The sequence below is a fragment of the Panicum virgatum genome, chromosome 7K (genome assembly GCF_016808335.1).
Source record: "Panicum virgatum strain AP13 chromosome 7K, P.virgatum_v5, whole genome shotgun sequence".
Classification (NCBI taxonomy): domain Eukaryota; kingdom Viridiplantae; phylum Streptophyta; class Magnoliopsida; order Poales; family Poaceae; genus Panicum; species Panicum virgatum.
In genome coordinates this window covers 45,607,099-45,635,059 of record NC_053142.1, presented here as the reverse complement: position 1 = coordinate 45,635,059, position 27,961 = coordinate 45,607,099, and the positions used below count along the sequence as shown (strand labels likewise).

The 27,961-nt window shown below is 47.0% G+C and overlaps 5 protein-coding genes and 2 non-coding genes across 8 annotated transcripts; 6 read left to right on the top strand and 1 right to left on the bottom strand.

The window, feature by feature from the left end:
* Positions 1-2: 2 nt before the first annotated feature.
* Positions 3-3,701, top strand: LOC120641639 (secretory carrier-associated membrane protein 6-like). The gene is made up of 12 exons (XM_039917829.1): positions 3-213; positions 329-439; positions 540-602; positions 691-724; positions 829-951; positions 1,120-1,182; positions 1,267-1,360; positions 1,717-1,762; positions 1,879-1,946; positions 2,341-2,389; positions 2,543-2,608; positions 3,284-3,701. The coding sequence occupies exons 1-12, from the start codon at positions 157-159 to the stop codon at positions 3,314-3,316; spliced, it is 807 nt and encodes a 268-aa protein (XP_039773763.1). The 5' UTR covers positions 3-156; the 3' UTR covers positions 3,317-3,701.
* Positions 3,702-4,524: 823 nt separating this feature from the next.
* On the top strand, positions 4,525-6,742 carry LOC120641638 (phosphoribulokinase, chloroplastic-like). Its single transcript, XM_039917828.1, has 5 exons — positions 4,525-5,270; positions 5,350-5,434; positions 5,521-5,605; positions 5,717-5,961; positions 6,103-6,742. The coding sequence occupies exons 1-5, from the start codon at positions 4,756-4,758 to the stop codon at positions 6,352-6,354; spliced, it is 1,182 nt and encodes a 393-aa protein (XP_039773762.1). The 5' UTR covers positions 4,525-4,755; the 3' UTR covers positions 6,355-6,742.
* A 4,703-nt stretch (positions 6,743-11,445) lies between these two features.
* On the bottom strand, positions 11,446-14,510 carry LOC120641636 (26S proteasome non-ATPase regulatory subunit 13 homolog B-like). Its single transcript, XM_039917826.1, has 6 exons — positions 14,229-14,510; positions 12,831-13,277; positions 12,675-12,755; positions 12,056-12,252; positions 11,868-11,967; positions 11,446-11,794 (listed from the first exon to the last, which is right to left on the bottom strand). Exons 1-6 carry the CDS (start codon positions 14,379-14,381, stop codon positions 11,609-11,611), a joined length of 1,164 nt encoding a protein of 387 aa, XP_039773760.1. The 5' UTR covers positions 14,382-14,510; the 3' UTR covers positions 11,446-11,608.
* A 2,143-nt stretch (positions 14,511-16,653) lies between these two features.
* LOC120641635 (protein AE7-like) lies at positions 16,654-19,081 on the top strand. Its single transcript, XM_039917825.1, has 6 exons — positions 16,654-16,817; positions 17,386-17,553; positions 17,670-17,775; positions 17,871-17,970; positions 18,472-18,517; positions 18,612-19,081. The coding sequence occupies exons 2-6, from the start codon at positions 17,430-17,432 to the stop codon at positions 18,710-18,712; spliced, it is 477 nt and encodes a 158-aa protein (XP_039773759.1). The 5' UTR covers positions 16,654-16,817; positions 17,386-17,429; the 3' UTR covers positions 18,713-19,081.
* Positions 19,082-19,588: 507 nt separating this feature from the next.
* LOC120641634 (UV-B-induced protein At3g17800, chloroplastic) lies at positions 19,589-22,632 on the top strand. 2 transcript variants are annotated; one of them, XM_039917823.1, is made up of 3 exons: positions 19,589-19,843; positions 20,962-21,239; positions 21,554-22,632. In XM_039917823.1, exons 1-3 carry the CDS (start codon positions 19,718-19,720, stop codon positions 22,350-22,352), a joined length of 1,203 nt encoding a protein of 400 aa, XP_039773757.1. In that variant the 5' UTR covers positions 19,589-19,717; the 3' UTR covers positions 22,353-22,632. The 2 variants fall into 2 exon arrangements, with proteins under 2 accessions (XP_039773757.1, XP_039773758.1); XM_039917824.1 differs by lacking the exon at positions 19,589-19,843 and adding an exon at positions 19,908-20,870.
* Positions 22,633-24,753: 2,121 nt separating this feature from the next.
* LOC120643260 lies at positions 24,754-24,914 on the top strand. Its single transcript, XR_005662943.1, has one exon. It is a non-coding gene; the product is annotated as a U1 spliceosomal RNA (small nuclear RNA).
* A 2,617-nt stretch (positions 24,915-27,531) lies between these two features.
* LOC120643264 lies at positions 27,532-27,692 on the top strand. The gene has a single exon (XR_005662947.1). It is a non-coding gene; the product is annotated as a U1 spliceosomal RNA (small nuclear RNA).
* Positions 27,693-27,961: the final 269 nt, after the last annotated feature.

Sequence of the window (27,961 nt, the reverse complement as noted above, 5' to 3'; positions counted from 1 at the left end):
AGAGCAGCGCGGAGCAGAAAAGGGCGGAGAAACTGCTTGAACTGGACGCGACCCGAGTCCAAACCACCGCACCCAGCCCCAGCGCCGCGCCGCACCGCTTCCTCCGCCGCCGCCTCTCCCGCCCGCACGCCGGCGCCCGACCGCGCGGAGGCGAGCATGCATCACGACCCCAACCCCTTCGACGAGGGCAGCGCCGACGACGGCCCCTTCTCCGTGAGCCCCCAAAACCCTTCCCCTCTCCCTGGGGAATTTTTGCTGCCCACCTCGGCGGTTTGGTAGATCTGGGGGGTTTCGGGTGTCTGACGAGCCGTCGCTGTTTCCGTGGTAGAATGGCGGAGGCGGCAAGCAGCAGTATGGGTTCCGGCCGACCGAGCCCGTCGGCTTCGGGAGCGCCGGCAGGGGCGACGCCGTCGCCGACGTCCCTCTCGATAACATGGGGGTAAGGCGCTTCGTTCGTGCGCTGTTCCCATTTTTCCCTCGGTGGTTATTCGCGTGCTAATCCGAGTGTTTTTCGGGGACGGCGTGGGCGCGCAATGCAGGACTCCAAGGGCAAGGCGAGGGAGCTCTCGTCGTGGGAATCAGATCTGAAGCGGCGAGAGGCGGTGGGGTTTTTGCCCTCCATTTCCACTTTGAACTTTTAGTTGATGTTTGACTCGGTGGTGTCTCATGGCATGTGTTTTGTGCCTGCAGGATATCAAGAGAAGGGAGGAGGCGCTAAAGAATGGTGCGTAGGAGTTTGGTTGCTGCTTTGCGCTTTCTGTGATTTCGAGTTATCAGTTGGTTTTAACTGATCATCTGCAGCGTTTTTCTGTCTTTTGCTTAATGCAGCTGGAGTGCCGATGGAGGAGAAGAACTGGCCTCCATTCTTCCCGATCATCCACCATGATATTGCCAATGAGATACCAGCCAATGTGCAGAGGCTGCAGTATCTTGCATTTGCAAGCTGGCTTGGTATGTTTGCATTTTATTGCATTCAGTGATATACTAGTAGTAAGTTGTGGTCTTAGCTAGGTAGAGCAGAATCATGCTATTATGGTAGTAGATAGATATGCTGTATTTCAAAGACACTAGTATCGGCTGCTCATGATAGATTTAGTTTTTGGTTAATGCAAATTGCAGGAATTGTGCTTTGCCTGTCGTGGAATTTCATTGCTGTTATAGTCTGCTGGATCAAGGAGGGAGGTGTGTTTTTTGGTTCTCTGGTAATGCTTGTGTTCTCTTTGTACAGGCCTTGCACTGAATAGTTGGTATTTCTCGTCCTTGCAGATTCAAAATTGTTTTTCCTTGCGACTATCTATGCTTTGCTTGGAATTCCTCTGTCATATTTGATATGGTACAGGCCCCTCTATCGTGCAATGAGGTATGCTAGAACCATTCTCACCACTCCTTACTATGGATGGATTTTTCAAAGGCATTTAACATGCATTTACTTCTGTTTTAGTACCTTCCATCTGCATTTTTCTAAGCAATTGCTTTGCATGTATACTCTATTCAGACCTGCATAGCATAGTCACTGCTTTCATTTTGTATATCTATATCCATGAGGTCGTGAGGGATGGGCAGTATATTTGTCCCAATTATAGTTAGACACCGCTCTTAGATGTGTCTCAAATTCCTGAGCTGCTTAAAACGTCACTTGGATGTAGATATGATATATATTTTTGGAACCATGGCCCTTTTGCTTTTGACTCATTGTCTTTTTAAATTGTTAAACAGGACAAACAGTGCTTTCAGTTTTGGATGGTTTTTCCTCTGTTACCTGGTAAGATCTAGCTACATACTTTATTTTGTGATCATAGACATTTGAATTGAACTACTTCAAGAGCTATCACTTGTCACACGTATCATATCAATTTTTTTCAATGATACTTGGTGCAGATACACATTGGTTTTTGCATAATTGCTGCCATTGCTCCACCCATTGTATTTCATGGGAAATCATTAACGTAAGTTCCCACTTCTGTATCTACACTGACCAGTCACTGTTATATTTAATTTTCATTGCATCGGTATACATTGGTAGAGTTCTTGTTGGTGGCTTCATAATCTTGGAATTTCCTGCGTAAAATATACAACCCTTAAAATTGTAAATTGGATGTCTTTATCTTCATCTGCGAGATATGAAATGGGATGGCTGTTTTCATTCTCTTCAAACAAGATATGTTTGATAATGTACCAGTTGAATGTTAATATCCCCAGTGAACCTATATGCCATTTTCCATTTTATTTAACCTGCAAATCTTCTCTTATTGATAGTGGATATCTTCTGCTCTTATTTACCTGTCTGGTTTGGAAATGTTCTGTTTCATCTAATGCAAAACCTTTTCCTTTCCATTTCAGCGGTATACTGGCTGCGATCGACACCTTCTCTGAGCATATCATAATTGGGGTAAGCTGAACATTAGCTTTCATTCACAGCTCTAGCCCTGTGAATGCCGGGCAAAGTTTGCCTGCTAAACCGTTCAAGCATTTATGTTTTAGGTTTTCTGAAGTAACTTTCATACGTTTTGGGGCATTGAGAATGAATGTTTTCCTCTTGCAGATCTTCTACTTTGTGGGGTTTGGGCTGTTCTGTTTGGAGACGCTGCTGAGCATTGCAGTTCTTCAGGTCTAAAATAAAATCTTATTCTCAGCGACAACATTCTCATTCATTGCTGCTTTTCCCCTTGGTGTGTATGCATGCATTCTAGGAAATGGTCCATTGTTCCCAGCCTGCTAAACCGTTCAAGCATTTATGTTTTAGGTCTGAAACTGCCCTGCCTTGATTCACTTTTTTTAATAAATAAAGTATTTTGGACAATAACTTTTTTTTACTCGGTGGACAATAACTTCATGAGTGTTGTAACAAGTCTAAGAATTATGTTTTATATATCTGTATATGCACAGTCAAGTAATTTTATTGTAAATTAGCAAAGGATGTTTGGTTTCCCCTCTATAGTTTCACAGTATCACTTCATAGAAAAGCACATGACATTGTTACCGATTTGTTAGTGTCTGAATGCTAAACAATATCTTCTGATGTGCCATCATGTTCTTGTCTTGGTGGTTAATATTATGGATGAGCAATTACCTATAAGCTTTAAGTTCTTCGCATAGAAGATATATTTTAATGATCCTAAGAATCTGTTGCATCAGAAGTAACTCCAATATGAATGTCATGATGTTTAATTGCTTTTGCTTTTCATTATTATTATTACATGTTTTGGCTTCCTCTTCTGAAGCATGTAATGTAATGCATCGTGCTAATGCTAAACATTTGCTATTGTTTGTGTTATGGATGCAGAGAGTGTACATGTACTTCAGAGGGAACAAGTGATGCCAGCCATGATTGAAAACTACATTTGTCCAAAAAAAATGTGGTGGAGAATTGCTTATGCATGCTAGTAGCACCTGTTCGTGTGACGGTTTTGTGCATACCTGTCAAGTACACCTTGAGTCTATCGTTTTGTATGTCAGTGGTGGTGCTTTTTTAAGCTGGTATGGAGTAGGATGGTAGCCCTGTCATTATAGGTTGGCTTGCGGAACGGGGGGTGTTTTATTTCTTCATTAGCTATGCCCATATTTCAACTTGTTAGTGTAGTATTTGCCATGTTGGCGACCGTTATGGGCTTATGGCACGCAGTACTATATTATTCTTGAAATGCAGAAGAGGAACTGCCCTATGGGCTGATTTCTTACATGCTATCGTGCTTGACAACTTATATTGATTCTTTTCCTAGTCCAAGCAAAGTTTTCTGTTATATGTTGCATAGCAAAGTGTTCTGGCTGTACTGTTGCGATGTTATTTGGTTTATCCGAACCGCTACAGTTCCTTGAACCTGAAGTTTCTCTTGCTGAATGTTGTTACCGTGGTTTGCTGAACGCTAACATGGTTGTCGGTCGCAAGCGAAACCCGCGTCTGTTTACCAACTTCCCATCATCCCATGGACTCGACACTCGAGGCTTCATGGTTGTTCGTTGACTTGTGCCCGTGTTCAACTGAAGAAAACATCTTCAATGCTGACGGAAACTTCGCCTCGCCGGTTGGCCGGTCTGATACCTTGGGCTCTCTCGTTGCACTGGCAGTTGTGCCGCCGCCGGTCCAAGACGCCAATTTCTGCAGTCCATTTCAAGCAGCTATTGTTGAAAATCAAATTTGTCGACTTGATTATTTATCTTGGCCATCTTTGACTACAGTATATGCATATCCTGTGACCCCAAAAGTTAATTTTTTTAAATTTTTTTTGAAAGGTGACCCCAAGAATTGTTACCTGTGAGTGGCTGTGACATTTTTGTCATGCTATGGCTATTGCTGTGGGGGTAACTAAAGTACTTACCCTTTTTAAACCGGAGTGAGCCTTGAAGCAAAATGTTAAAAACTCAAAGATTACGGGGATTACGCCCATGGTCAACAAAGCAGCTTGACATATTCGGCCCATCCGTACTGGTTCTCAGTTCTCTCATCCGCAGACCGCAGCAGGCGTTCTTCCTGGCGCTGGCACCACGTATAGCCCCGCGCCCGCGGGGCCCACCATATCTTGTTCTACAAAACCACCGCCAAGCTTTCTGGCCAGAAGCAGGCAGCAGCACCGTAAGGGACAAAAACCAGAGCAGAGGCCAGAGGGAGGATTCACTGTCCTGATGAAGAATTAAGAGAGCACAGAGAAATCACGCAGCCACTCGTCGAACTGGAGCCAAGATCTTGCTGCTGGTCGTGGTGGCGGCGAGAGATCGAAGGTCGGCCCGGTGGTCTCTTGGCATCGTCTGGTCTGATCCATGGTGGCCTTCGCGGCGCACACGAGCGCCGCCACCTCGCACTGCTCGCCGGCGGGCACGGCCATCCTGCTCCGAAGCGGGAGGCGGGACTTCCCCACCCGCGTGTCGTGCTCGGCGGCGGCGCACAATAAGACGGTGGTGATCGGGGTGGCGGCCGACTCCGGGTGCGGGAAGAGCACGTTCGTGCGGCGGCTGACGAGCGTGCTCGGCGGCGTTGCGGAGCCGCCGAGGGGCGGGAACCCGAACCCGGACTCCAACACGCTCGTCGGCGACACCGCCACGGTGCTCTGCCTGGACGACTACCACTCGCTGGACCGCGCGGCGCGGAAGGCGCGGGGCTTGACGGCGCTGGACCCGCGGGCCAACGACTTCGACCTCATGTACGAGCAGGTGAGGGCCCTCAAGGACGGCCGCGCCGTCGACAAGCCAGTCTACAACCACGTCACCGGCCTCCTCGACCCGCCCGAGCGTGTCGCGCCGCCCAGGATCCTCCTCATCCAGGGGCTGCACCCGATGTGACCGCTGCTCTTACCTCGTCAATTCTGACGGCAAAATATAATGCGTTGCTCAATGATCTATTGCTGCTTGCTTCAGGTGCGATGAGCGCGTCAGAGATCTGCTGGACTTCAGCATCTACCTGGACATCAGCGACGAAGTCAAGTTTGCATGGAAAATTCAGGTCAGCTGTGTGGCAAGATTGCTCGCTAGTAGCTCTGATCTCGATCTGCCTCGATCCCACTAACGTTTTAAGCATCTGTTCTGCAGAGAGACATAGCAGAGCGTGGGCACAGCCTAGAGAGCATCAAGGCCAGCATCGAGGCCAGGAAGCCCGACTTCGACGCCTACATTGGTAAACCCAGCCTCCTTGCATACTGAATTCCAACACCAATCGTACTTTTTTTTTCCTGAACAGAATCACACAGCAACACCGAGCACTAAATCGATCTAGTGTTCCCTGCAGACCCGCAGAAGCAGTACGCGGACGCCGTGATCGAGGTCCTGCCGACGCAGCTGATCCCGGGCGACGACGACGGCAAGGTGCCGCGTGTGAGGCTGATCATGAAGGAAGGCGTGAAGCACTTCGCCCCGGTGTACCTCTTCGACGAAGGGTCCACCGTCAGCTGGATCCCCTGCGGCCGGAAGCTCTCATGCTCCTACCCCGGCATCAAGTTCGCCTACGGCTTCGGCACCTACTTCGGCCACGAGGTGATGATCAGCTGATCACTCGCTCATCGTCATCATCTCAGCATTTCTCAATTCTCAGCACGCTAGCGGCTAGCAACTTGCCCAAACCCTTTGCGTTTATTTACATGACGATGACATGAATCTCGTGGTTGGTTTTGGCAGGTGTCGGTGCTGGAGATGGACGGGCGGTTCGACAAGCTGGACGAGCTCATCTACGTGGAGAGCCACCTCAGCAACCTGTCCACCAAGTACTACGGGGAGGTGGCGCAGCAGATGCTCACGCACGCCGACTTGCCGGGCAGCAACAACGGCACGGGGCTCTTCCAGACCATCGTTGGGCTCAAGATCAGGGAACTCTGCGAGCAGATCGTCGCCGAGAGGGCCGCCATGACGGCCGACGCAGTCAAGGTCTGATGTCTGATGAAGCCGGTGTTGATCGGAGGAGGGCGACCACACATTCTGGTTGCTGTTCTTGTAACCGTAGTGCCGGATAGATTATCATGCTGCATTGCAGTTCGATTATTATGTTTGTAATTGTATAGGGATCTTGCAGGGACAGTTCAGCGAGCAGTAAGTTGCATGTCCACGAGATGTTGGCGCCCTTCATTGTAGGAAGAATTCTGAATTTTATTGGTGTACATTGTACTCCTACTCTTAAGGTCGTCTGGACGCACGATCGCTGTTGGCATAGTTAACCGGATAATTTGCCAAGAGCAGAACTAGAAGCCTGATGCAAAATGATCCTTTCAGAAGCCTGGAGCTGGCAAATTGATTGTATCAATGGCAATCTGCAATTTCCTTATATTATGCTCAAAAGCATCATGATTCATAGACAATACTATTTAAAAACAATGACTTGGAGTCTTTGTGAATCAGGCAAGTTGCTGGCCTGATGCCTAGATCTGTGCAAGCATAAGCTCGGTTGCATTTGAAAACCTGAGCTGACACATTTCAAAACATAAACTGAGCTGACCGACTCTATGCTATTGCTATCAGTTCACATACAAATTGGCCGCATCAGACTTGACAGTACTCTCAACATGGAGCAATCATTTGCAGTCAGGGAATTTGGCCCCTTTAGAATTCTGTCTTTCAGGAATCATATAAGCTCTATCAGAATCAACAAAACCATCAAGCCGCAGATTGCAAGAACATGCCGCGATCTAGCGAGCAACCTTGCCACAAGGAAAGAACCTCTGAAAGAGATGCTGAAACCACACCATTCTGAGTTGAAGTTTAGCACGAATCTCTTTCGAAGCAGAAGAAAACTAGAGAACAGCTTGAATCTCTTTCGTTCCAACAGCTCCTTGGCGGTTGGCTGGTTGGCGGACCGAAACCGACCCGACCTGAATAGTGTCAGCGCGGCATCCTGATTCGCAGCTACCGTCGTCGGTAACGGCATTCGACTGACGAGGCGTGCGCTGCAGGCTCGGACGGGATCCCTCGTCGGCGGCGGCGGCGATGAGTGAGCGGCGGCGGAGGGAGCTCGGCCACGGGCTCGCTGCTGTGCTGTGCTGAATGATCCTACGCTATGGGCCTCCGCAAATAAAAAAACGGAGCCCGGTAATTGGGCCTTCGGTTGGCCCAGAAGCCTCTCGCACGCAAGGTCTTCATATTAAATCGCCGCCGTTCCTTCTAGGTTTGACGGTCCAGATGAACTAAGCCATCGACGGTAATTGAAATACCGTCCACCCTGGACTGGATGCCGCTGCCCGCGCCCGCTCGACACCTCGCCACCACGCTCGCCCAGTTCGACGCCGCCGTCGTGCTGCTGCTCGCCTCGCCGGCGGCAACACAGTCACGTAGAGGCGCAGCTTACCCACCGTTGTTCTTCCCTGGACCTTGAGTCACCGTCTCTGCGGCGCGGCGCCACCGCGCCACCATCTCCGCATCGGACCGGACCCTCCCCATCCCGCTCCCGTGTCGCGCGCGCACAGCAGGCGGCCGGCCGTCGCCACCCTCGTGTCGCGGGCTCCCGCCAGCTTCCCTGCCGGCCCCAATGGAGAAGAGTTGACTGAAACGTTAACCAGCTGCCCCCTGCCCTCGCATTCTCATCGCCACCGCGCGCTTCATGTTCACCGCCACGGCCTGCTGGGCGCCTGCCTGGGCCTCCGGGAACGGCCTTGACTATGGTGACGGCGTCCGCGTCTTTGTGAATCAGGCAAGGTGCTGATCTGATGCATTCATGCCTAAGTCTGGGCAAGCATAAAGTCGGTTGCATTGTAAAACCTGAGCTGAGACATACTCTATGCTATTGCTGTCAGTTCACATACAAATTTGGCCGCGTCAGACTTGACAGACAATACTCTCAACATGAAGCAATCATCTGCAGTCAAAGAATTTGCCTCTTCAGAGCTCACGGTGTGTTTAGTTGGTGAAAAAGTTTAGGTTTTGGTATTGTAGCACATTTTGTTGTTACTTGACAAATAATGTCCAATCATGGACAAATTAGACTTAAAAAATTCATCTTGTGCTAATCAGTTAAACTACATAATTAATTTTTTTAACTCCATTTAATACTCCATGCATGTATCAAAAAATTCGATATGACGAGTACTGTAGGAAATTTTTTGGGAACTAAACAGGGCCTTAGTCTTTCAGGAATCATATGAGCTCTGTCAGAATCCACAAATCTGTCAAGCTGCAAGAACATGCCGCGATCTAGGACGAGAACAGCTTCAGACGTTGCTGGAGCTTGAAGCCGTGCAGGTCTCTTCACGGCCAGCAAGGCCTTTGTCTCTGTCTGAAACTCTGAAAGTCTGAATAGAGTGAATAGAGTGCTGTTCGTGTATAACTGTATATTAATGAAGGACGGTAGAACGCTAAGAGTGGCATGCGTGCCCTGTATTTCGATATTCATTCTTGAACAAATGAAGTAAAGCTCTTTCTCCCCCCTTTTCGTTTTTGCCGAGAACATCTTCGTCTCCAACAGTTACATGTTGGTTGACTGGTTGGTGCACCGAACACCGACCCTACCTGAATGGTGTTAGCATCCAGATTCGCAGCTACAGTTGTCACCTCGTCGGTGAGAGCAGTCGGCCGACGAGGCGTGCGCTGCGGGCCCGGACGGAATCCTCGTCGGCGGCGACGGCAATGAGCGAGCAGCGGAGCTTGGCCACGGGCTCGCTGCTGTGCTGAATGATCCTGGGCCATGGGCCTCCGGAAACGGAAAAACTGGAGTCCGGTAATTGGGCCTCCGGTTGGCCCAGAAGCCCTCTCATACGCAAATTAAATCGCAGCCCTTCCTTCTGGGTTTGACGGTTCAGATGACCTGAGGCATGGACGGTAATCGAAATACCGTCCACCCCTGGACTGGATGCCGCTGCCAGCTGACACCTCGAGGCCGCGCTCGCCCAGTTCGACGCCGCCGTCGCGCTGCCTCTCGCCTCGCCGGCGGCAACACCGTCATGCAGAGGCGCAGCTTACGCGTCGTTGTTCTCCCTGCATCTTGAATCACCGTCTCGGCGGCGCGGCGCCAGCGCCACCATCTCCGCGTCGGACCGGGCCCTCGCTCCCCTTCCCGCGTCGCGCGCGCACAGAAGGCAGCCGGCCGTCGCCACCCTCGCGTCGCGGTCTCGCGGCCACCTTCTCTGCAGGCGCACCAATGGCGAGGAGTTGATTGAAACTTTACCCAACCAGCTACCCTCATCAGTCATCACCGCCGCGCGCTTCATGTTCACCGCCGCAGCCGACAGAAGGCAGAAGGCAAACATCCGGAGCAATTGCGTTGGGAAGCACGGAGCTCAGTTTCCATGGTAATGTGTTGGCCCGTCAATTCCGGATCGAGTTGCAATGGAGCACAAGCCACGGCGGCTGCCGGGAGAGCGAAGGCGACGTCGCCTCAAGAGCTCGCCGGAGAAAATGATGCGCGTGCACGGCGAGGTCGTCCATGCCCTTGAACCTCGGTTCCATTTCCTTAGCCACATTGCAGACTTTGCAAATCAAAGTTCCAATCACATGGTTGAAGGCCAGGTCGGTGTAACTGCAAAAATAGATTCCATGAAAACATTGTGCCGATATACGAAGCTGATCTGAAGAGAGCTTTGGAGCCGTTCCACCAGGGCAACAAGCAATGTGACACTGCCATGACATTGTTCTGAACTTCCTTTCAAAAAAAGACATTTTTCTGAACCAGGCACTGTGCACTCGATCGGGGAAAGGGCATATTGCCGAGCCAATCTTCAGAGTTCAGATGGGCGGGAATGGAATGCTACCCAACACAGTGAGTCAGCGACCCAGGCTGTTTCTTGCTTTTGCACATCATGTACTGTTCCATGGGCTGCAAATAAATGGAGTGCTTAAAGATGGGCGGTTAGTGCTTATTACCAAGCCTTTCCGGTTCTGATCAGAACATAAACGATCAGCAACCGTTCTTCCTATCGCTCTCGACCTCGATGCAGTCATGCAGCTGCAGCCGTCTGCGCCAGGAACGCCCGCATGGCCCAGCAGCAGCTTGGCGGCGCCTAGGTGGCCGCGGCCTGCCACGAGGTGATGATCAGTTGATCACTCGCTCATCGTCATCTCAGCATTTCGTCTCCGAGAGGGCCGCCATGACGGCCGACGCCGTCAAGGTCTGATGTCTGATGAAGCCGGTGGTGATTGTTATGTTGCATTGCAGTTGCAGACTTTTGCAGTAGTGTGTTTGTATAAGAGATGTTGCAGGGACAGTGCAGACGTGCATGAGTTGCATGTCCACGGGATGTCTACGCCCTTCGTTGTAAAGAGAATTCTGAATTTTATTGGTGCACATTATACTCCGATGTTGAAGGTCGTTGTTAGAAGCGATGGCGAATCAATAAGGAAGAACAACAAGATCAAACCACAGGAGACACGAGGATTTAACGTGGAAAACCCTTTCAATGCGAAAGGGACAAATCATGGGCGCCAGCCAGGAAATCTTCACTATATCGGGTGTATTTACAACGCCTAGCGACACCATAAAATTAGGATAGATAAATATTTATTGGGGTGTGTTTACAACGGCTAGCGACGGCTTACAAGAGGAATTATCAATTGAGGAGCAAACCCTAAAGGGTATATGAACCGTACCGGCCCAAGCCTCCCGGCGACGGGCCTCCGCTTTGCTCCGTCGGAAGTCGGCCTTTACTTTTATGCAATGAATTTGGATCACAATATATCAGTCGGCGGGGCGCACGATCGCTGTTGGCATAGTTAACTGGGTAATTGGCCATGAGCAGAACTAAGACCTCTTCTGCAACTTGAACCTAAACGCAATCCTTACTAAGGAACACTCTTTGTAAAAAGATCCTATCAGAAGCCTGGCGCTGGCAAATTTTGTTTTCCATTTGTTTACCAGCCATTCCTTGTAATCAGATATGGCTGAGGCTGTCAGAATTGAGATGCTGAGTTCTAAGTTCTTACACTTCTTTTTTTGGTAGAAACACAAGTAGAAATCCAGAGTGAGAGACGAGAATTTTTAACCGTAAAATGGATCTCGCCACCTACGATGCAAGCTCAAACTGAGAAGAAACCAAAGCATTCTGCTAAGTGCGAAACAACAGTTGCTACGAATGTCTACTAAATTTCACTGAGTGAAGAACAAGGTTACAACAATCGTTACTGCAGAAACTGCAGTCTAAGGACAGATAAATAAGGTCTTCACATCAGGAAATGCCACATCAACCCTTTGTGCGGAAAGAGAGGAACATCATGAAGATATCAAGTCTGGTGTCTCTGCTTCAACCGAAAGCAAGGTCGTGTGCACCTTCCCAACCCAGGTATCCAACCGGTCACGCAAGGATTTTACTTGGTCTATGCCTAACACCCTCGGTTGAACCCATGAAACATGAACGGTTCCATCAACTTGATCAATTATGCCTTCTATAAGACGAGCCTGAAGAAAACAGCAGTGCCATAAGACTACGATGAGATAAGGCCAAGCACGGTTTCTGGAGGGGACGACTTACAGAGAGGCTCTTCATCAGTAGATACTCCACATCTTCAACTGAGAGCCTGGTCCGTTCTGCTATGGCGTTCAGTGGGATCGTGTGGTTTTCAGATGATCGACTGCAGATAGACAAAGCTGTTAGTGACAAAGCTTCGCTCATGACGAGCCAGATGCCGAACATCAATCATTACTCCCCACAAGAAATACCTGAAAATGATTTCCATCAAGCAAATTATGTTGATCTTTTCAAGCAGTTTCCTCTCATTTTGGACCAATGCAGGCTGTGCACTCAAGGCAGTGTTGTGAGCTTTGCAGAGTTCTTGGTACAGTGCTACATTACCAGAGTTGAATGCTTGTAACATATGAAAAATCCACTCAGCCTGAGTCCCCAAAAGGCTACGGATCTACATTATGTCAACAACAGAAGTTACTCGACAAATTCAACAAAGCAACACCAGAGTTGAATGCTTGTAACATATGAAAAATCCACTCAGCCTGAGTCCCCAAAAAGGCTACAGATCTACATTATGTCAATGACAGAAGTTACTCAACAAACTCAACAAAGCAACACCAGAATTTCCACCACTAGTTTGAGCTTAGGGAGGAGAAATTAAACTATGCAACCTGCAAAGCATGGTCAAGAGTTTGCTTTAAGAATACAGCAAAGTTCATTTATCAGGCTGTGTTTTCCTGTTAAGTGAAGTGATTGATTCATACCTCCATATATAAGAAAACCCATTGATAAACATAGTAATTTGCATTTGATTATATCAATGGCAATCTACAATATCCTTATATTATGTACAAAAAAAACATATGTGCTTACGATTGGATGAGCAAGTAACTCCCCGAAGTTGTAAATGTTTTCACCCAATAAAGCAGCGAGTGAGAGGTCAAACGCCAGGCTCTGAAACTCATAGAAACCCAATCAGAAACTGTAAAAATAAACCCAATCTTGTGGTATCAAAATATAAGCAGGCACCTGTTTGAATGGCTCTGAAAGTGACTCCACTGTTGTGTATGCAAGATAAAGAAGAGCGCTCTTGTAGAATTCAGAGTAGTCTTGATGGGCCTTGTGATACTGAGAACACAACCAGTAATAGGTACCATGTACTGAAGGATCAACATCAACCATGCCATCCAAAGTTGTTTTGCCCTCTTCTAACAGTTCCTTACATCCCTTTTGATTCCCTTTCTCAAGAAGAAATGTTGCAATCTGCATCTTCACATACAGAATGGGCTCTTCGACCCGTGCTTCCCGGGTATCACGCAGCTTTGAAATTACACCTTCAAGATAGTTTATACCTGCATCTTTGTCCAAATACTGACGTGAAACTACCACTGTGAAGTGAGCGAATTTGAGAAGATTAATCTTGGTCTCAAAATCTGATATGAAATGGTTATACAGCTGAATCAGAGCATCGCCCGCCTGAATGGAAAGGAGTAAAATGGATAATCAGCACAATGGTTACGACAAAGAGCATACATAGTAAAAGGGCAACCGGACTGTTGATGAAAAAGTTTGGAAGTATCTGAGGGTTGGAATGAATCTACATGTAAAAAGGTTGCTGTATAATTTCACAGCATAGGTATGGTAGCCATGGCCCATGGACCATGGTGAATGTGATAATTGACAACTAAATACTAAACCAAATGCGCAGGTGATCCATAAAGAAAATTATTAATGTAGTGTTTTGAAGTAAAAAATTGCCTATAGTACAATCTTGATTAATCAGGCTACATGTAATTCGCACTCACTAGGGAGTCATATTCAATATTGCAATATGTTTCAATTATTCAACCCAACGAACTACAATGCTGTACCAACACAGGCCAGCTAGTTTATATGAGAAACACCAAAGTGTACGAGTTGTGGCCGTTGGTCGATTACTAGAGTTAGCAACCATAATTTTGAACACCAGTGTCTACATTTAGAGTGCCTATAATTTCTTAAACTGAAAGAGATCAAGATATATCGCAGGACAACTATGCCGGTTACACCTATGAGATGCAGTAGCTGTAGTGCTGTACACAATCACAATCTCAGCAATTTTAAATGCAGTAAACTAAAATAAATTGTCAACAACCCAGACTAGATGTATGCGGGGTAGTACAATATAAAGCTAGATTGCTCAGCAAAAACGTTTGTCTTTCAACAATTTTACATCACCGAGGGAGATTAACTCATCTCACCCATGCGAGATGGCCATCTACTCCGCGAGCTGCAGCCAGCGCACAGCATCGTATCGTACTAAAATTAAAAATTAACTGCCAAAAAAGGCCGCCTAACCCTAATCAGGTCAAACCGCACGCCGAGAGACAACCAAGAGGGGAACGAAAAGTAAGATCTTCATCGGCGGAATCAATGAAACGGACGGACCTGGACGACGGCGAGGGCGAGGAACTGGTCGAGCTTGAGGGTGAGCTGGTGCCACAGCTTCCGCTGGTACAGGTCAGCGAGCGCTGCGTACCACTCCGCGAGCTCCGGCCGCGTCGCGCCCTGCGCCTCCAGGAACTCCAGCGCCGCCGCCATCGCCAGCCAATCCCACGCCCCTCCCCTACCCTTTCTTCCCTTCTTTCTTCCCGGCCAAGAAGAGGAGAGGAGCTGGAATAACGATCGATCTGCTCGGTCGCGGTCGGGCTCAGTCTCACACGACACCTCGCCGTAGTACTAGTACTACTACGCAGTCCGCCAGGGATTTTTTTATTTTCTGATTTTGCAGAAATAAAATCTGCAAATTTATATACTAATGTTGTGTTTAATTCAGTTAGTTTAAAATTTTTAAAATATACAAACACATTTAAAATATTAAACATTAACTAATAATAAAACAAATTATAGATCCAGCCTGTAAACTGGGAGGCAAATTTATTAAACCTAATTAATCTGTCATTAGCAAATGTTTACCGTAGCATCACATTATCAAGTTATGGCGCAATTAGACTTAGAAGATTCTTCTCGTAATTTATATGCAAACTGTGCAATTAATTTTTTTATCCATATTTAATGTTCCATGTATTATCCAAATATATGATGTGATGTTTTTGGCAAAAAAAAAAAATTGAGATCTAAACAAGGCCTAAGATATATAGCCGAAAGAATTGGTGATAAGTGAAATGTTATCAATATATACTTACGCTATTTAAAATCGTTTCAAATGACTATATCTAAATTAAACAACGGTAAGGCGTGCGGAGTGCTAGAGTTAGGCTCTGTCGTTTTCGGACTGTTGTAGCCAAGTCAGATTTTAAACTGCTGTAGTCTAATGAAATGGTTATAGGGTGGTTGTACTCGTAGGAACTAAATACCGTTAGATAAAATGATGATTTATAATATAATTGTTATAAGTTGTAGTAATATAGTTTATTGTGTAAGGAAAAAGAAGTCGGTTATGACGTGTAAAATTTATTTTGTACAAAACTTTTTGGTTACTTAGCCCAAATCTCATAACCTTATTGCCACATATCAAGATATGAAGCCTATTCCTATTTGATATCTTCAACGAGACATATAATGTAGAAAATAGGAATTGCGACATAGATTTTTGGACGCTACACATTAGATTTTTATAACATGTATTGTTATGTCACTCCCATAACACTCCTCTCGATATATGGTTTCCTTCTCAAACTCATATCCTTTCAAGGCTGGCGGTCGTATGCTAGGCTCGGATAGGTCGACCCTGCGGCTGCAGGATCCAAGCGCCAGCAGGCCACAAGGCAACGATCGGCGGGCACAACGCCATCAGCGCAGCAGGCTACTCTGGCGCACGCAAGAACATCTTGTCTCCTGGAACCGAGCTCGTGAAGTAAGCGGTGAACTGCCAAGATTAGATTGAGGAATTTGTTCCTATTATGTGAAAATATGTCATTGCAATTTAAGATTATTTGTGAATTTGTGAAAAATTGACAGCGACACAGCTCTAGAATATTTTTAATATACATGTTGAACAATTTTAAGTTATAAACAATTTTATATATCTTTAATTGATTATATGCTACAAGAGTATAGATGTCCAACAGACCGGCCCCGCACGGCCCGACATGACATCGGGCCGGCACGGCCCATTACTGCACGGGTCGTCGTGCCTCACGGGCCGAGCCATTGCGTGCTTCGTGCCTGGCCGTCGGCCCAGACACAGCACTATGGAACGTTTTTCGGACTGTGTCGGCCCGTGAATCACCCTTAAAAAATTCCCAAATCTTCACCTCTCCACCGGCGGCGAGAGGACGTTGTGGGACAAGGCGGCGGTGGGAGGAGGCTCGGGACGCGTTGGCGGGAGGAAGTGCAGCGCCGACGGGAGGAGGTGCGGGGCGCGGCGGCGGGAGGAAGTGCGGCGGCAGTGGCAACGGAGGATGGCGGCGGCGGGAAAAGGCACGGGGTGCGGCGGCGATGGCGCACACCGGCGACGGCAGGAGGCGCGGCGGTGGCAGCAGCGCATGGCGGCGGCGTGCCACGAGGGTTGGGGGTGAGAGAATAAGGGATTTTAGGGTGGTGGCCAGGCTGGTTGGGCCGGGGAAAGTTTTGGGGAGGGGGGATTCGTGGGCTGCCATACTGGTTGGGCCGGAGGAGTAGTTGGGGTAACCGGGCCGCCAACAGGCCTGTTGAGATCGGGCCGTGCTCATGCCGGGCCTCGTGCCTGAGGTGAGGCCCAAGCACGGCCTGCTCCCTCGGGCCGTGCCAGCCCGGGCCCATATGTCACCGGGTCGGGTCGTGTTTGAGCCGGGCCAAAAAAAAACTCGGGTTGGGCTAACGGGCTCTGGATGCATGGCCATTTATATACAAGAGTACAAAATCAACTCCTCATCCAACACAACCCCCTCCGGCCATAAAAAACACAACCCCCTCCGAGGCTCCCGCTCTCCGCGAGCTCCGACCTCCTGCATGTACGAGCTTCTCGGGACTCTCATCCGAGTCGAGGAGCAGCGGCCGCCCTTCCCGTGCCGGCACGGACGCCTCTCCCGCCAGGTACCACCTCCTTCCCGTCGTCTCCTTCCGATATTTTTGTCTGCGAACTAGATCTAGGTGAGAGAGGGGCGAGAGAGGAGGGTCGGCAGTGGCGGCGTCCGGCCGAATCGAGGGGCCCGAGCCGCACCGCGCCCATGTTCTGCGCGCCCCGACCCCCAGCCGTGCAGGAGCAGGGGACCGGCGGTCGCGCGGCCGGCCAGCCGGCGGGGCTCGCGGCCGTTGGGGACGCAGGAAGAGGGGGAGGGAGTTCAGGGAGGGGAGGGGGAGGGAGGTCGGGGCTCGCGGTCGTTGGGGATCATTTGATTCTGACTACCTTCAAAGGGACTATTATGCATTAGCAGTTAGCAAACAGACCATTATTTTGCACGATTAGTTTGCCACACATGGATGAGTTCAAAGTGCAGTCTGGAAAATAAAACTCACCGATCTTTTTTTCACTATAACTTTGTTGTATTTCCTATTTACTAAACTTAATTGTTATTGAAGAGTTTTCTGAGATGTAACTAGTTTGCACAATTTAAAGAACATATAATACTCTTAACATATTTTCACACCTTTTGACTTGCAGGAATATCTTTCTTATCTAAAGTTAGTGCATTGTGCTAAGTAAAAATGGTTATGGGGTTGATAAATGCTAACCCTGTAATCCATGAGAAAAAAGAGAGGCGTGTACGACAGGCACCGGAGACCACAGATGAAAATGCAGTAGAGCCTATAGATCAGCTAGAAATATTTGATATCCTTCTTTATGATTTGCCTAATATGAATTTAGTGAAGCTTGTTTTTTCTGTTATACCATATATCTGAAGTTTTTCATCTTAGCCGTTTGGTTGTGCTCCTTAACGTTCTTACATCACATTAGAGATATAAAGGATCCAGAGCACCCATACTCATTGGAACAGCTGAATGTGGTATCTGAAGACTCAGTTGAACTGAATGATGAAAGAAATTATGTCAGGTAAGTTCTCATATTTTGGTTTGTTGAGTCGGATGCTACAATTCAGGATTGCTAATGAAACTCACTCTTGAGGATTTGTATATGCTTTGCATCAGGGTTACCTTCACCCCCACAGTGGAGCACTGCAGTATGGCAACTGTTATTGGCCTCTGCATACGCGTCAAACTCATTCGGAGTCTCCCTCCTCGTTACAAGGTATGCTATCAGTGAATGGCTTGAGGCAAACAAAAAAAACCCCTTATGTTATGATAATGCTGCAAAGGCAATTAAGTTTTGATATGCTGACATTATGCCCAGTTTAGCAGGTTCTAGTAATCTGTCATGTACATAGTATCTTGTCAGAAAGGATTAGTATTGTTGCTTCATGCGCTTTCAGATATTGTACATGTTCTTGAAATGTGTACCATTCTGCATACACCTATACTTTTGTTGAACATAAAACTTAGTTAATGGTCAAATGGTTATAAGATTAGTAGCTCATGCACATACCTGCTGCTCTGTAGGCAATTAGACCATTTACCAGCTCATTTGTATATCTTCTGTAGGGATCAGGAAGCTTAGCTTTTTTGTTTTTTTTTTCCCTCACCGTGGTAGGGAAATTGCTCCCTTTTTTGTGTGTGTGTATGGTTGTGTGCTATCTATCAGTTGTAATTTGATGACAAAGTTCATCTGGTCTTCTGAATCTAATTTTTACAGGTGGACATAAGGGTAGCCCCTGGATCACACTCCACAGAAGCTGCTGGTATATGTTCTGTTCAACAGCTTCTGCATTACAGTCATCACTTTGTTTTTCCTGGCTCAATATCTCAGTGTATAAATGTTTTCTTTGTTTGCAGTGAATAAGCAACTGAACGACAAGGAACGTGTTGCGGCTGCACTGGAAAACCCAAACCTACTGGACATGGTCGAAGAGTGCTTGTCGCCAACATTTGACTGAGGCCTCAACATATCTCAGCACCACGCCATTGATGTTCCGAACTCACGCAAGCTTGTTGGCCCCCTATGGAGTTCACTCCTGTCTTTTGAGAATTGGGATGCCTTGGCTGTTGCAGGAGGTGTACATGAATTTTGGTTATCCACTCCTTTAATTTATTGTGTTATTACCTTTTTTTCCCTGGACGGCTTTGGTGCTTGTGATCTTCCTGAGCGAAGGGAAACGATGTAATCAGGTCTTGTGCTGTAGCTTTCAGAGTGTTGTCGATGCCACCGCGTTTTGTGGCTGTATAGTGTATACCCACACAATCAACTCAACCTAGTAGGAGAATACGGGAATCCTCAAATATCAAGTTGTTTCTCTTTCTTTATACGGGCATGCTTATTTTCTGAGTTCCCCAGCACGGTCTTTCGTTATAGATGACCTTATTTTGCTTAAAGAAATCATGATTTCTTCTTGAGTATCGTTTCTTGGCCCAACTGATTCATGCTAATTCCGTGGCCTAAATGCCTGTTGTGCCTTCCCACTGGCGATAGACAGACAGTCGCCCATGAGCACGACACGATTGCAGTTGCAGGCCAGCAGAACGAGCACGATCCACACAGGTCACACCAGTAGCAGGCCACCCGGAAGACCGAAGACGCAGGCGTGTCTGGCTACAGACGAAAAACACATTTGCTCCAGCCCAACCTCGTGTCCTCGTTGCAGCTTTTCTGCAGTGCGCCGCTGCCCCGCACGCTCACGGCACAACGGTTTGGCAGGCTCACGACTCACGAGCCCCTTGGACGGAGCGCACCAGCAGAGGCAGGGGGACTGTGTGTGTACAAGGAGGAGCAGAGGCGGAGCACGCTCCCTACTAGAAAAGATCAGGGTCTCGCCAGTTCAGTAGACTCCGCAAACCCAAACAGCCGACGGAATCTCCTCACCTGCTCCGAAGCTCCCCAACCCAAAGCCTCCGCTGCTGCCCTGAGACCTTGCCCTCCCGTCGTCTCCCCGGTCCGACTCGCGATGCCGGCGTGGGCCGAAGCGGCGCTCGTCCTCGCCTCGCCGTCCCCCGCCGCGGCCTCCTCGTCTTCCTCGTCATGCGGCGTCAGGCCGCGCGCCGCCTTGGAGTCCGGCAGGCTCTTCTGCAAGGTGCTCCTCTCTTCCTCACCTCCCCTATACGAGGAGCTAGTAGGCAGTAGCGGCTCAGGTGGGTGGTGGAGACGGGCGTACTGACGCTTGCTGAGTTGCTGTTAGAGTGTTAGGGACTACAAGCGTTTTGGCTCGAACTGGTGTCGGTACCATTCATCGTCAGATGTGCTGCTGCTGACTTGCTGGTTGCTGCGCTTAGACTAGCGTTGGCATCAAGCTGAGTCAAGCAGCCGCCCGTATTGATGTATGTGTGATTCCTTGCAACAGCATATTTCTGTTGGTGCTGAAATTTTAGTCGGGGCTGCTGGTGGTTGCTCGAATTGGACGTTGTAGAGACCGGGTTGCAAGATAAAGCTTGGAGCATAATTTGTGGAAACTTGGTTCTATGTAAATTCAGTGCTCTTTGCTTTGCTGCCGTGTAGTGCCGATCTGATCCGTCTTGCATGAGGTTTCGTGTGCTATTGGCCTTCAAGTGCTAACATGATTTTCTCCCAGTGCCGGGCTATACAGTACAGTGTTTAGAGTGTCCAGTGTACTTTGTTCACTTGGACAAGAGATATTTGTGCTTTATTCGAACTTTACATGCAGTTAGGAGTAATCTATCTGATTTATTGCCTCTCAGCATTGAAACTTGATCAGAAAAATTTGTCACTGAAAGTAGCTCAAATGAAAATGATAGGTAAAATGGTGTGGGCTGCCATAGTGTTTAATTCGTGCTGTGAGGATTTCGCCTGTTCATTATGCTTCTCATATCATGCCAACCCTTTTTCATATCATAGAAACTTCTGTTTCTGTCTGGTACTTCCATCGTCGATATTTTGGCATGCTTATGCACTGAATTCTGATGCTTTGCTGCTACAATTGGTTGTGCTCATTGTGTAGTTGATTTTCTCAGTGATGTGAGGCTTTTCCTTGACATCTGATGGTGACCGTTGCATCTTATCCTTTCTTGTGCCTGAACTGTTCTGCTCAACCTGATGGTCATTGAGGCCCTACTTCACTGTGCCAGTTCACTGTTTATACCATGGTGCTGTATTACATAGATCAGTATATATCTCACTTCATGTTCCAAGCTAAGTTATCATGGATCAAGTGGATGATGGCTTGTTGTTCTGCAGGGTTTTCCTTGTAGCATGCGTTCCAAAGTTGGATTCCAAATTAATAGTTACCGTACAAGGACCTTCAAGATTAAAGCAAAAGCGGAATTTGGTGATGGCTACACACGGCTTGCTCCACTTAGATTTGAATCTCCGAGTGGCCAACTTTTGGTCCAAATACTACAATCACACCCTCACCTGCTACCTGCTACAGTTGATCAGCAACTTGAAAATTTGCAATCAGAGAAAGATGCCCGAAAGGAAGAAGCTTCAAAAGTTCCTCAGGACCTCCTCTACAAGTACGTCTCCTGAATTTATCTGAAGTGTCAAGCACTCAATTATCACACCCGTTATTATGCGCATCATGTTTTACGCTAAGATGTAAAGTAGATTAGGTAGCTACTCATCATACACTTTTATTCTAACAACACTAACCATGTTTTCCAATTTATTGCAAGAAGCTTCAATTCAGCTATATAATTGAAAAAAGGAAAAATAGAACATAAACATGACTGATATAAAATGAAAAGCATGCCAAAATGATTGTTGTCATAATCCCATACATCAACAACCAAAAGTGCACTAACTTGATGATAAGCTAATTGAACTGCAGGAGAATCGCAGAAGTCAAAGAGAAGGAAAGGCAGAATACTTTAGAAGAGATCATCTACTGTTGGATTATCTACAAGTTTATGGACAATGACATATCCATGACACCTGCATTATCACCAGGGGCTGGCCCTGTACGCGACATATCTTCACTGCCTAACCAAGAGGATAAACTGCAAAGCATACACTCCCCAGATGCTTTTGAGATGATACAAAACCATCTTAACCTTATCATGGGAGAAAAAATAGCAGCACCACCGGACACTGTTGTGGAGATCAGCAACTTAAATCTTGGAAAGCTTTATGCAGCATCCATCATGTACGGTTACTTCCTTAAGAGGGTAGATGAGCGATTCCAGCTTGAAAAGACTATGAAGACACTCCCACCAAACCCCAAGCAGCAGATAGTGTTTGAAAATCTGAAACCGAATCCATTCTGGGATATGAAGTCCTTAGTACAGATTACACCTGATGGGGAGGAGATATCCTTGGACGATGAAGAATCAAATCTGAACAAGTTGAGGTCTTATGTTTCACAACTGGATGCTGACACATTGCAAAGATACGCAACTATCAGATCAAAGGAAGCTGTCTCACTGATTGAGAAGCAAACTCAGTCTATGTTTGGACGACCAGACATCAAAGTATGGGACGATGGTTCTGTTAATGCAAAGGATGGTAAGATGGTAACGATCACATTTACAGAGCTGAATCACCTTGTCTTGGAGGCAGTTGCTTTCGGATCCTTCCTCTGGGAAGCTGAGAGCTATGTAGAATCAAAATACCATTTTATTAACAGTTGAATGCGCCTTCTTTTTATATACAATTTTGGGAATTGTTTATGTACATGTGATAGGGTAGGATCCATCTCTGACCTGTTCCTCAGTGTAGTCATGGTTCTTGCTCAGCCAAATCATCACCTTCCATGCCTCTTAACAGGTTTATGATTTTTCATCGGATAAAAGTGAACATGATCCAGATTCCAGAGTGTAATCGAACAAGTGAGAAGTGATACTCAAATACTTCATGTTCACCCAATTCACTGGAACATGTTCTGAATTTTGCCGGTCAACTTGTTCACTTCAACAATGTTCATCCGCTGTCTTTGCTCTCCTGTTGTTTACCTGTGGCACAGTGCACGCAATGTGTTTCATATTTCTTGAGTTTCATCGTCACTATCTCAGGCTGTGTTTAGATCCATTTTTCAAAATTCCAAAAATTTGATAAATCGCTTGCATGGTGTATTAAATGTAGTCGGGAAAAAAATCGCATTACACAAATGGACTGTAAATCGCGAGACGAATCTAATGAATCTAATTAGGTTGCGATTAGACACTAAATTGCTACAGCAAAGCTACAGTAAATATGTTTTAATGATGGATTAATTAGACTCATTAGATTGGTCTCATTGTTTACAGACGAGTTCTGTAATTAGTTTTGTGATTAGTTTATATTTAATACTTCAAATATGAAAAGATGTCCTTTTAAAATTCAAACTAAATGGATCTAAATATGGCCTCAATATGGATGCTCTGCTCGTACTATGCATATTGTTCATCTTGATTTTCAGTTCGTCATGGACATGCTCGTAAATGCTGCTCAGCGCACTGGGGAGCCTGCACGTCGTGAGCTAACAGTCCGTTTCCAAACAGAATCGTCGACTGTTAGCTCCTTCCTTTTAAATATGAATCTCCAGTTCCTCGCTAAAAAGATTCATGCTGATCATCTGACACTTCCTTATGAATTGATTGGCCCTGTAAAATCCACCGTCACCTGAAGTGCTGGAGTCATTTGGCTTTACTCCAGCAAAGATCGATCACTCATCTGCGTTCTGCGATGCCCTCCCCCGGCGTCCTTCTGCCCGGCAGAGCCGGAGCCATGGCCACGATTTGTCAGCGACTGCGACCCGATCGCCACCGGAAGCTCTGCAAGAATCGTTGGAAGATGATGGGCGAGCATGCACATGATCAAGAGCTTAAAAAAGGGGGCGGTCGTTAACTCTTTATCTGAATTACAGACCAGACCACCCCATGTTCTTCTATACTTAACTGGACTTCAAATAGACGATCCAAATGATTACAAAAAATTCCAAAAAAAATGGACAGAGATAGAGAACGTATGGACGCATGTCTCCACCAAATTTCGTGTCCAAATAAATTCTGTAGACGAAGAAATGAAAAAGAGAAATTTCCATGGGGTGGACGGTATTTCAAATACCGTCCACCCCCGTTCTATACTAAACTTCAAATTATCGATCCAATTGTTCACCAAATTTTCTAGAAAAAATTACACAGACGTATAATGCAAGTCCGCATACCTCCACAAAATTTCATGGGCAAATAAATTCTGTAGAGGAAGAACTAAAATAGAGAAATGTCCCTGGGGTGGACGGTATTTGAAACACCGTCCACCCCCTGGGACCAGCGTTCTTGCGCAGGCGGAGGAATGGAGCAGGAGGAGGAAGCTGGGCAGCTGGAGGAGGAGGAGGAAGAGAGCGTATACGGCCGGGACTCTGTGCCCACGCGATGGTGGCCGCGCCGGAGAAGCTTTAGGCTTGGCAGGAATATCGCGGCGCCGTGACAGGTCGAGAGCGCGCCCACGGCGAGGCTGGCTGGCTGTCGCCGCAGACCGCATGCAACCGCGACGGCGCGAGGCGTTCTGGCGTCGGGAGACCTCTCCAGACGAGCTGGTACGTGCAGAGGGCAGAGGCTGCTGTCATGTTTGGGAACGGGAAGCCGGAGCGCGCCGGCATAGCTGTGGCGTCAGTTCTTTCCGAATCCGTTGTGCATAGCTTCAGTTCAATGTTTCAGAGTGCTTTGACCATAGCTCCACCATTGAACCAAAAGATGAACATGCGCCGAAGGAAGAAGGATTCGAGAGATCGGATCGCACGATCTCTCTAGCTTCGCCGTGCAACCAACAGCAAACACTTCTGATGGCCACCGCCGAATCCCCACGTCTGTCGGTGAGACAGCCACCGGAATACTTTGGAAAGTTGGACGGGCCGCACGTTGGCTCGGCGTGGGTGGGCCGGGCCGCTTGCATTGATAGGTCTGAGTCCAATATGAACTCGATTACTCCTGTCCGTAGTTAGCCCAAAGCTAACCACCTGTTTAGTGGATACTAATAGTACCACATCGGCTAATCAAACCGGAGAAGAAGATGGAGAAGCTATAAAACAAGAGGGAGGGACAGCTTTGAAACATACTTACCTGGACGGGGTCTATGGCTGATCATGAAGGGTCATGGCCTAAGTTAGTGGCCTCCATTGCACTTGGGAGGAGCACTGACTTACCATCTCCTCAAGTAGGAGAGTGGACGTCATAATTTATGGGAGAGGGGGTACGCGTTCGCGCGGCCCCTACCAAATTAATCTACAAAGTTCATTGTATATAATCCACTAATAAGTTATTATTTATTATTATTATTACTATATTTGTATAATCTATTTATTCTATTTATAGTAATATATGGTTTTGGATTAAGGGTTGGAATATTTTACTAGTGCAACTTGCTCTCTTGAATTATGCAACTGGTTTCATAATCATTTAGCCGTTCACGGAATAATACAAGGCCGTGATCTTTGGTTGCAAAATCAGAACTGCATCGGTGTAGATTCTCCACACTTTACCTGACAAAAGATAACATACTCCACGATTAATAACTGCATTTCCCTACGAATTCATACAGTTTTCAGTTTCAGAATTCAGATATAGCATTGGGACTGCAGCTTGGATTCAGAAGACCAAGTGTCACATCACTTGCATTTACATCTAGGTAAATGAGCGATTCCAGCTCGAGAAGACGCTCCCACCTAACCCCAAGCAGCAGATAGTGTTTGGAAACCGGAACCCTGAAACCAAATCCATTCTGCATTCTGGGATATAGAGTCCTTGGTACAGATTACACCTGATGGAGAGGAGATATCCTTGGACTTTGAAGAATCAAATCCGAACAAGTTGAGGTCTTATGCTTCACAACTGGATGCTGACACATTGCAAAGATACGCAACTATCAGATCAAAGGAAGCTGTCTCACTGATTGAGAAGCAAACTCAGTCTATGTTTGGACGACCAGACATCAAAGTATTGGACGATGGTTCTGTTAATGCAAAGGATGGTAAGATGATAACGGTCACATTTGCAGAGCTGAATCACCTTGTCTTGGAGGCAGTTGCTTTCGGATCCTTCCTCTGGGAAGCTGAGAGCTACGTAGAATCAAAATACCATTTTATAATTTTATTAACAGTTGAATGCATCTTCTTTTTATATACAATTTTGGGAATTGTTTATGTACATGTGATAGGGTAGGATCCATCTCTGACCTGTTCCTCAGTGTAGTCATGGTTCTTGCTCAGTATCAGTTACAGGCAAATCATCACCTTCCATGCCTCTAACAGGTTTATGATTTTTTCATCGGATGGAAGTGAACATGATCCAGATTCCAGAGTGTAATCTAACAAGTGAGAAGTGATACTCAAATACTTCATGTTCACCCAATTCACTGGAACATGTTCTGAATTTTGCCGGTCAACTTGTTCACTTCAACAATGTTCATCCGCTGTCTTTGCTGTCCTGTTGTTTACTGTGGCACAGTGCACGCAATGTGTTTCATATTTCTCGAGTTTCATCGTCACTATCTCAATATGGATGCACTGCTCGTAAAGTAGAGGTGCGTCGTTCCTCGGAGTTTCATGCTCAAATAAGCTATGCACATGATGAAGAGCTTAGAAAAGGGGGTGGTCGTTATCTGAACGACAGACCACCCCATGTTCTCTTATATTGGACCTCAAATCCGCGATCCAAATGATCACCAAAAATTCTACAAAAATGTACAGAGATGGAGAACGTATGGACGCATGTCTCCACCAAATTTCTTGTCCAAATAAATTCTGTGGACGAAGAAATAAAAAAGAGAAATTTCCGTGGGGTGGACGGTATTTCAAATACCGTCCACCCCCGTTATATACTAAACTTCAAATTATCGATCCAAATGTTCACCAAATTTTCTAGAAAAAATTACAAAGACGTGCAATGCAAGGGCGCATGCCTCCACAAAATTTCATGGACAAATAAATTCTGTAGAGGAAGAACTAAAATAGAGAAATGTCCCTGGGATGGACGGTATTTGAAACACCGTCCACCCCCTGGCATCGGCATCCTTGCGCAGGCGGAGGAATGGAGCCGGAGGAGGAAACTGGGTAGCGGGAGGAGGGGGAGGGGAACACGGCCGGGAACGTTGCGCGCACGCGACGCTGGCCGGTGAAGCTGCTGGCTTGCCAGGGATATCGCGGCGCCGTGACCTGTCGAGAGCGCGACAACGGCGAGGACGGTAGGCTGTCGTGTCACCGCAGACCGCATGCAGCCGCGGCGGCGCGAGGCGTTCTAGCGTCGGCAGACCAGACCAGACGAGCTGGCGCGTGCAGAGGCTGTCATGCTTGGGAACGGGAAGCCGGAGCGAGCCGGCGTAGCTGTGGCTTCAGTTGGTTCTGATTCTGAATCCGCTGTGCATGCTTCAGTTTCACCGCGCTCCATGTTGAGAGTGTTTTGAGCATAGCTCCGCCATTGAACCAAAAGACGAACATGCGCTGAACAATGTGGCCGACGGGAGAAGGATTTGAGAGATCGCAGGATCTCTCAAGCTCGCCGTGCGACCAACAGCAAACACTTCTGATGGCCACCGAATGCTACAGGTTGGGGTGCTGGGTTCAGAGTTCTGTTCTACCAACGTCTATCGCCAGAGTACTTGGAAAGTTGGACGGGCCGCGCGTTGTCTCGGCGTGTGTGGGCTGGGCCGCCTTCATTGATAGGTCACAGTCCAATATGAACTTGATTACTCCTGACTGCAGTTAGCCCAAAGCAAATCACCTGTTTAACGGATACTAGTCCTAGCATAGTAGTAGTACTAGTACCACATCGGCTAATCAAACCGAGGAAGAAGATGGGGGAGCTATAAAAGAAGAGGGAGGGGCGGCTTTGAAACATACTTACCTGGATGGGGTCTATGTCCGATCATGAAGGGTCATGGCCTAAGTTAGTGGCCTCCATTGCACTTGGGAGGAGCACTGGCTTACCATCTCCTCAAGTAGGAGAGTGGACGTCATAATTTGTGGTAGAGGGGGTACGCGTTCGCGCGGCCCCCATCAAACCAATCAAATCAATGTTCAAAGTTTGTTGTATGTATCAATTATAAAGTTTATTATTATAATAATTATATAATTATAATTATAATTTATATTATTTATTATATTTATTATTTATTATTATTACTTATTATATTATATTTATATTTATATATTTATATATTTGTACTCTATATTGTATAATTATAATTATATGGTTTGGATTAAGGGTGGGGAACTGCTTACAGGTACAACTTACTCTCTTGAATTGTGCATCTGGTTTCATAATCT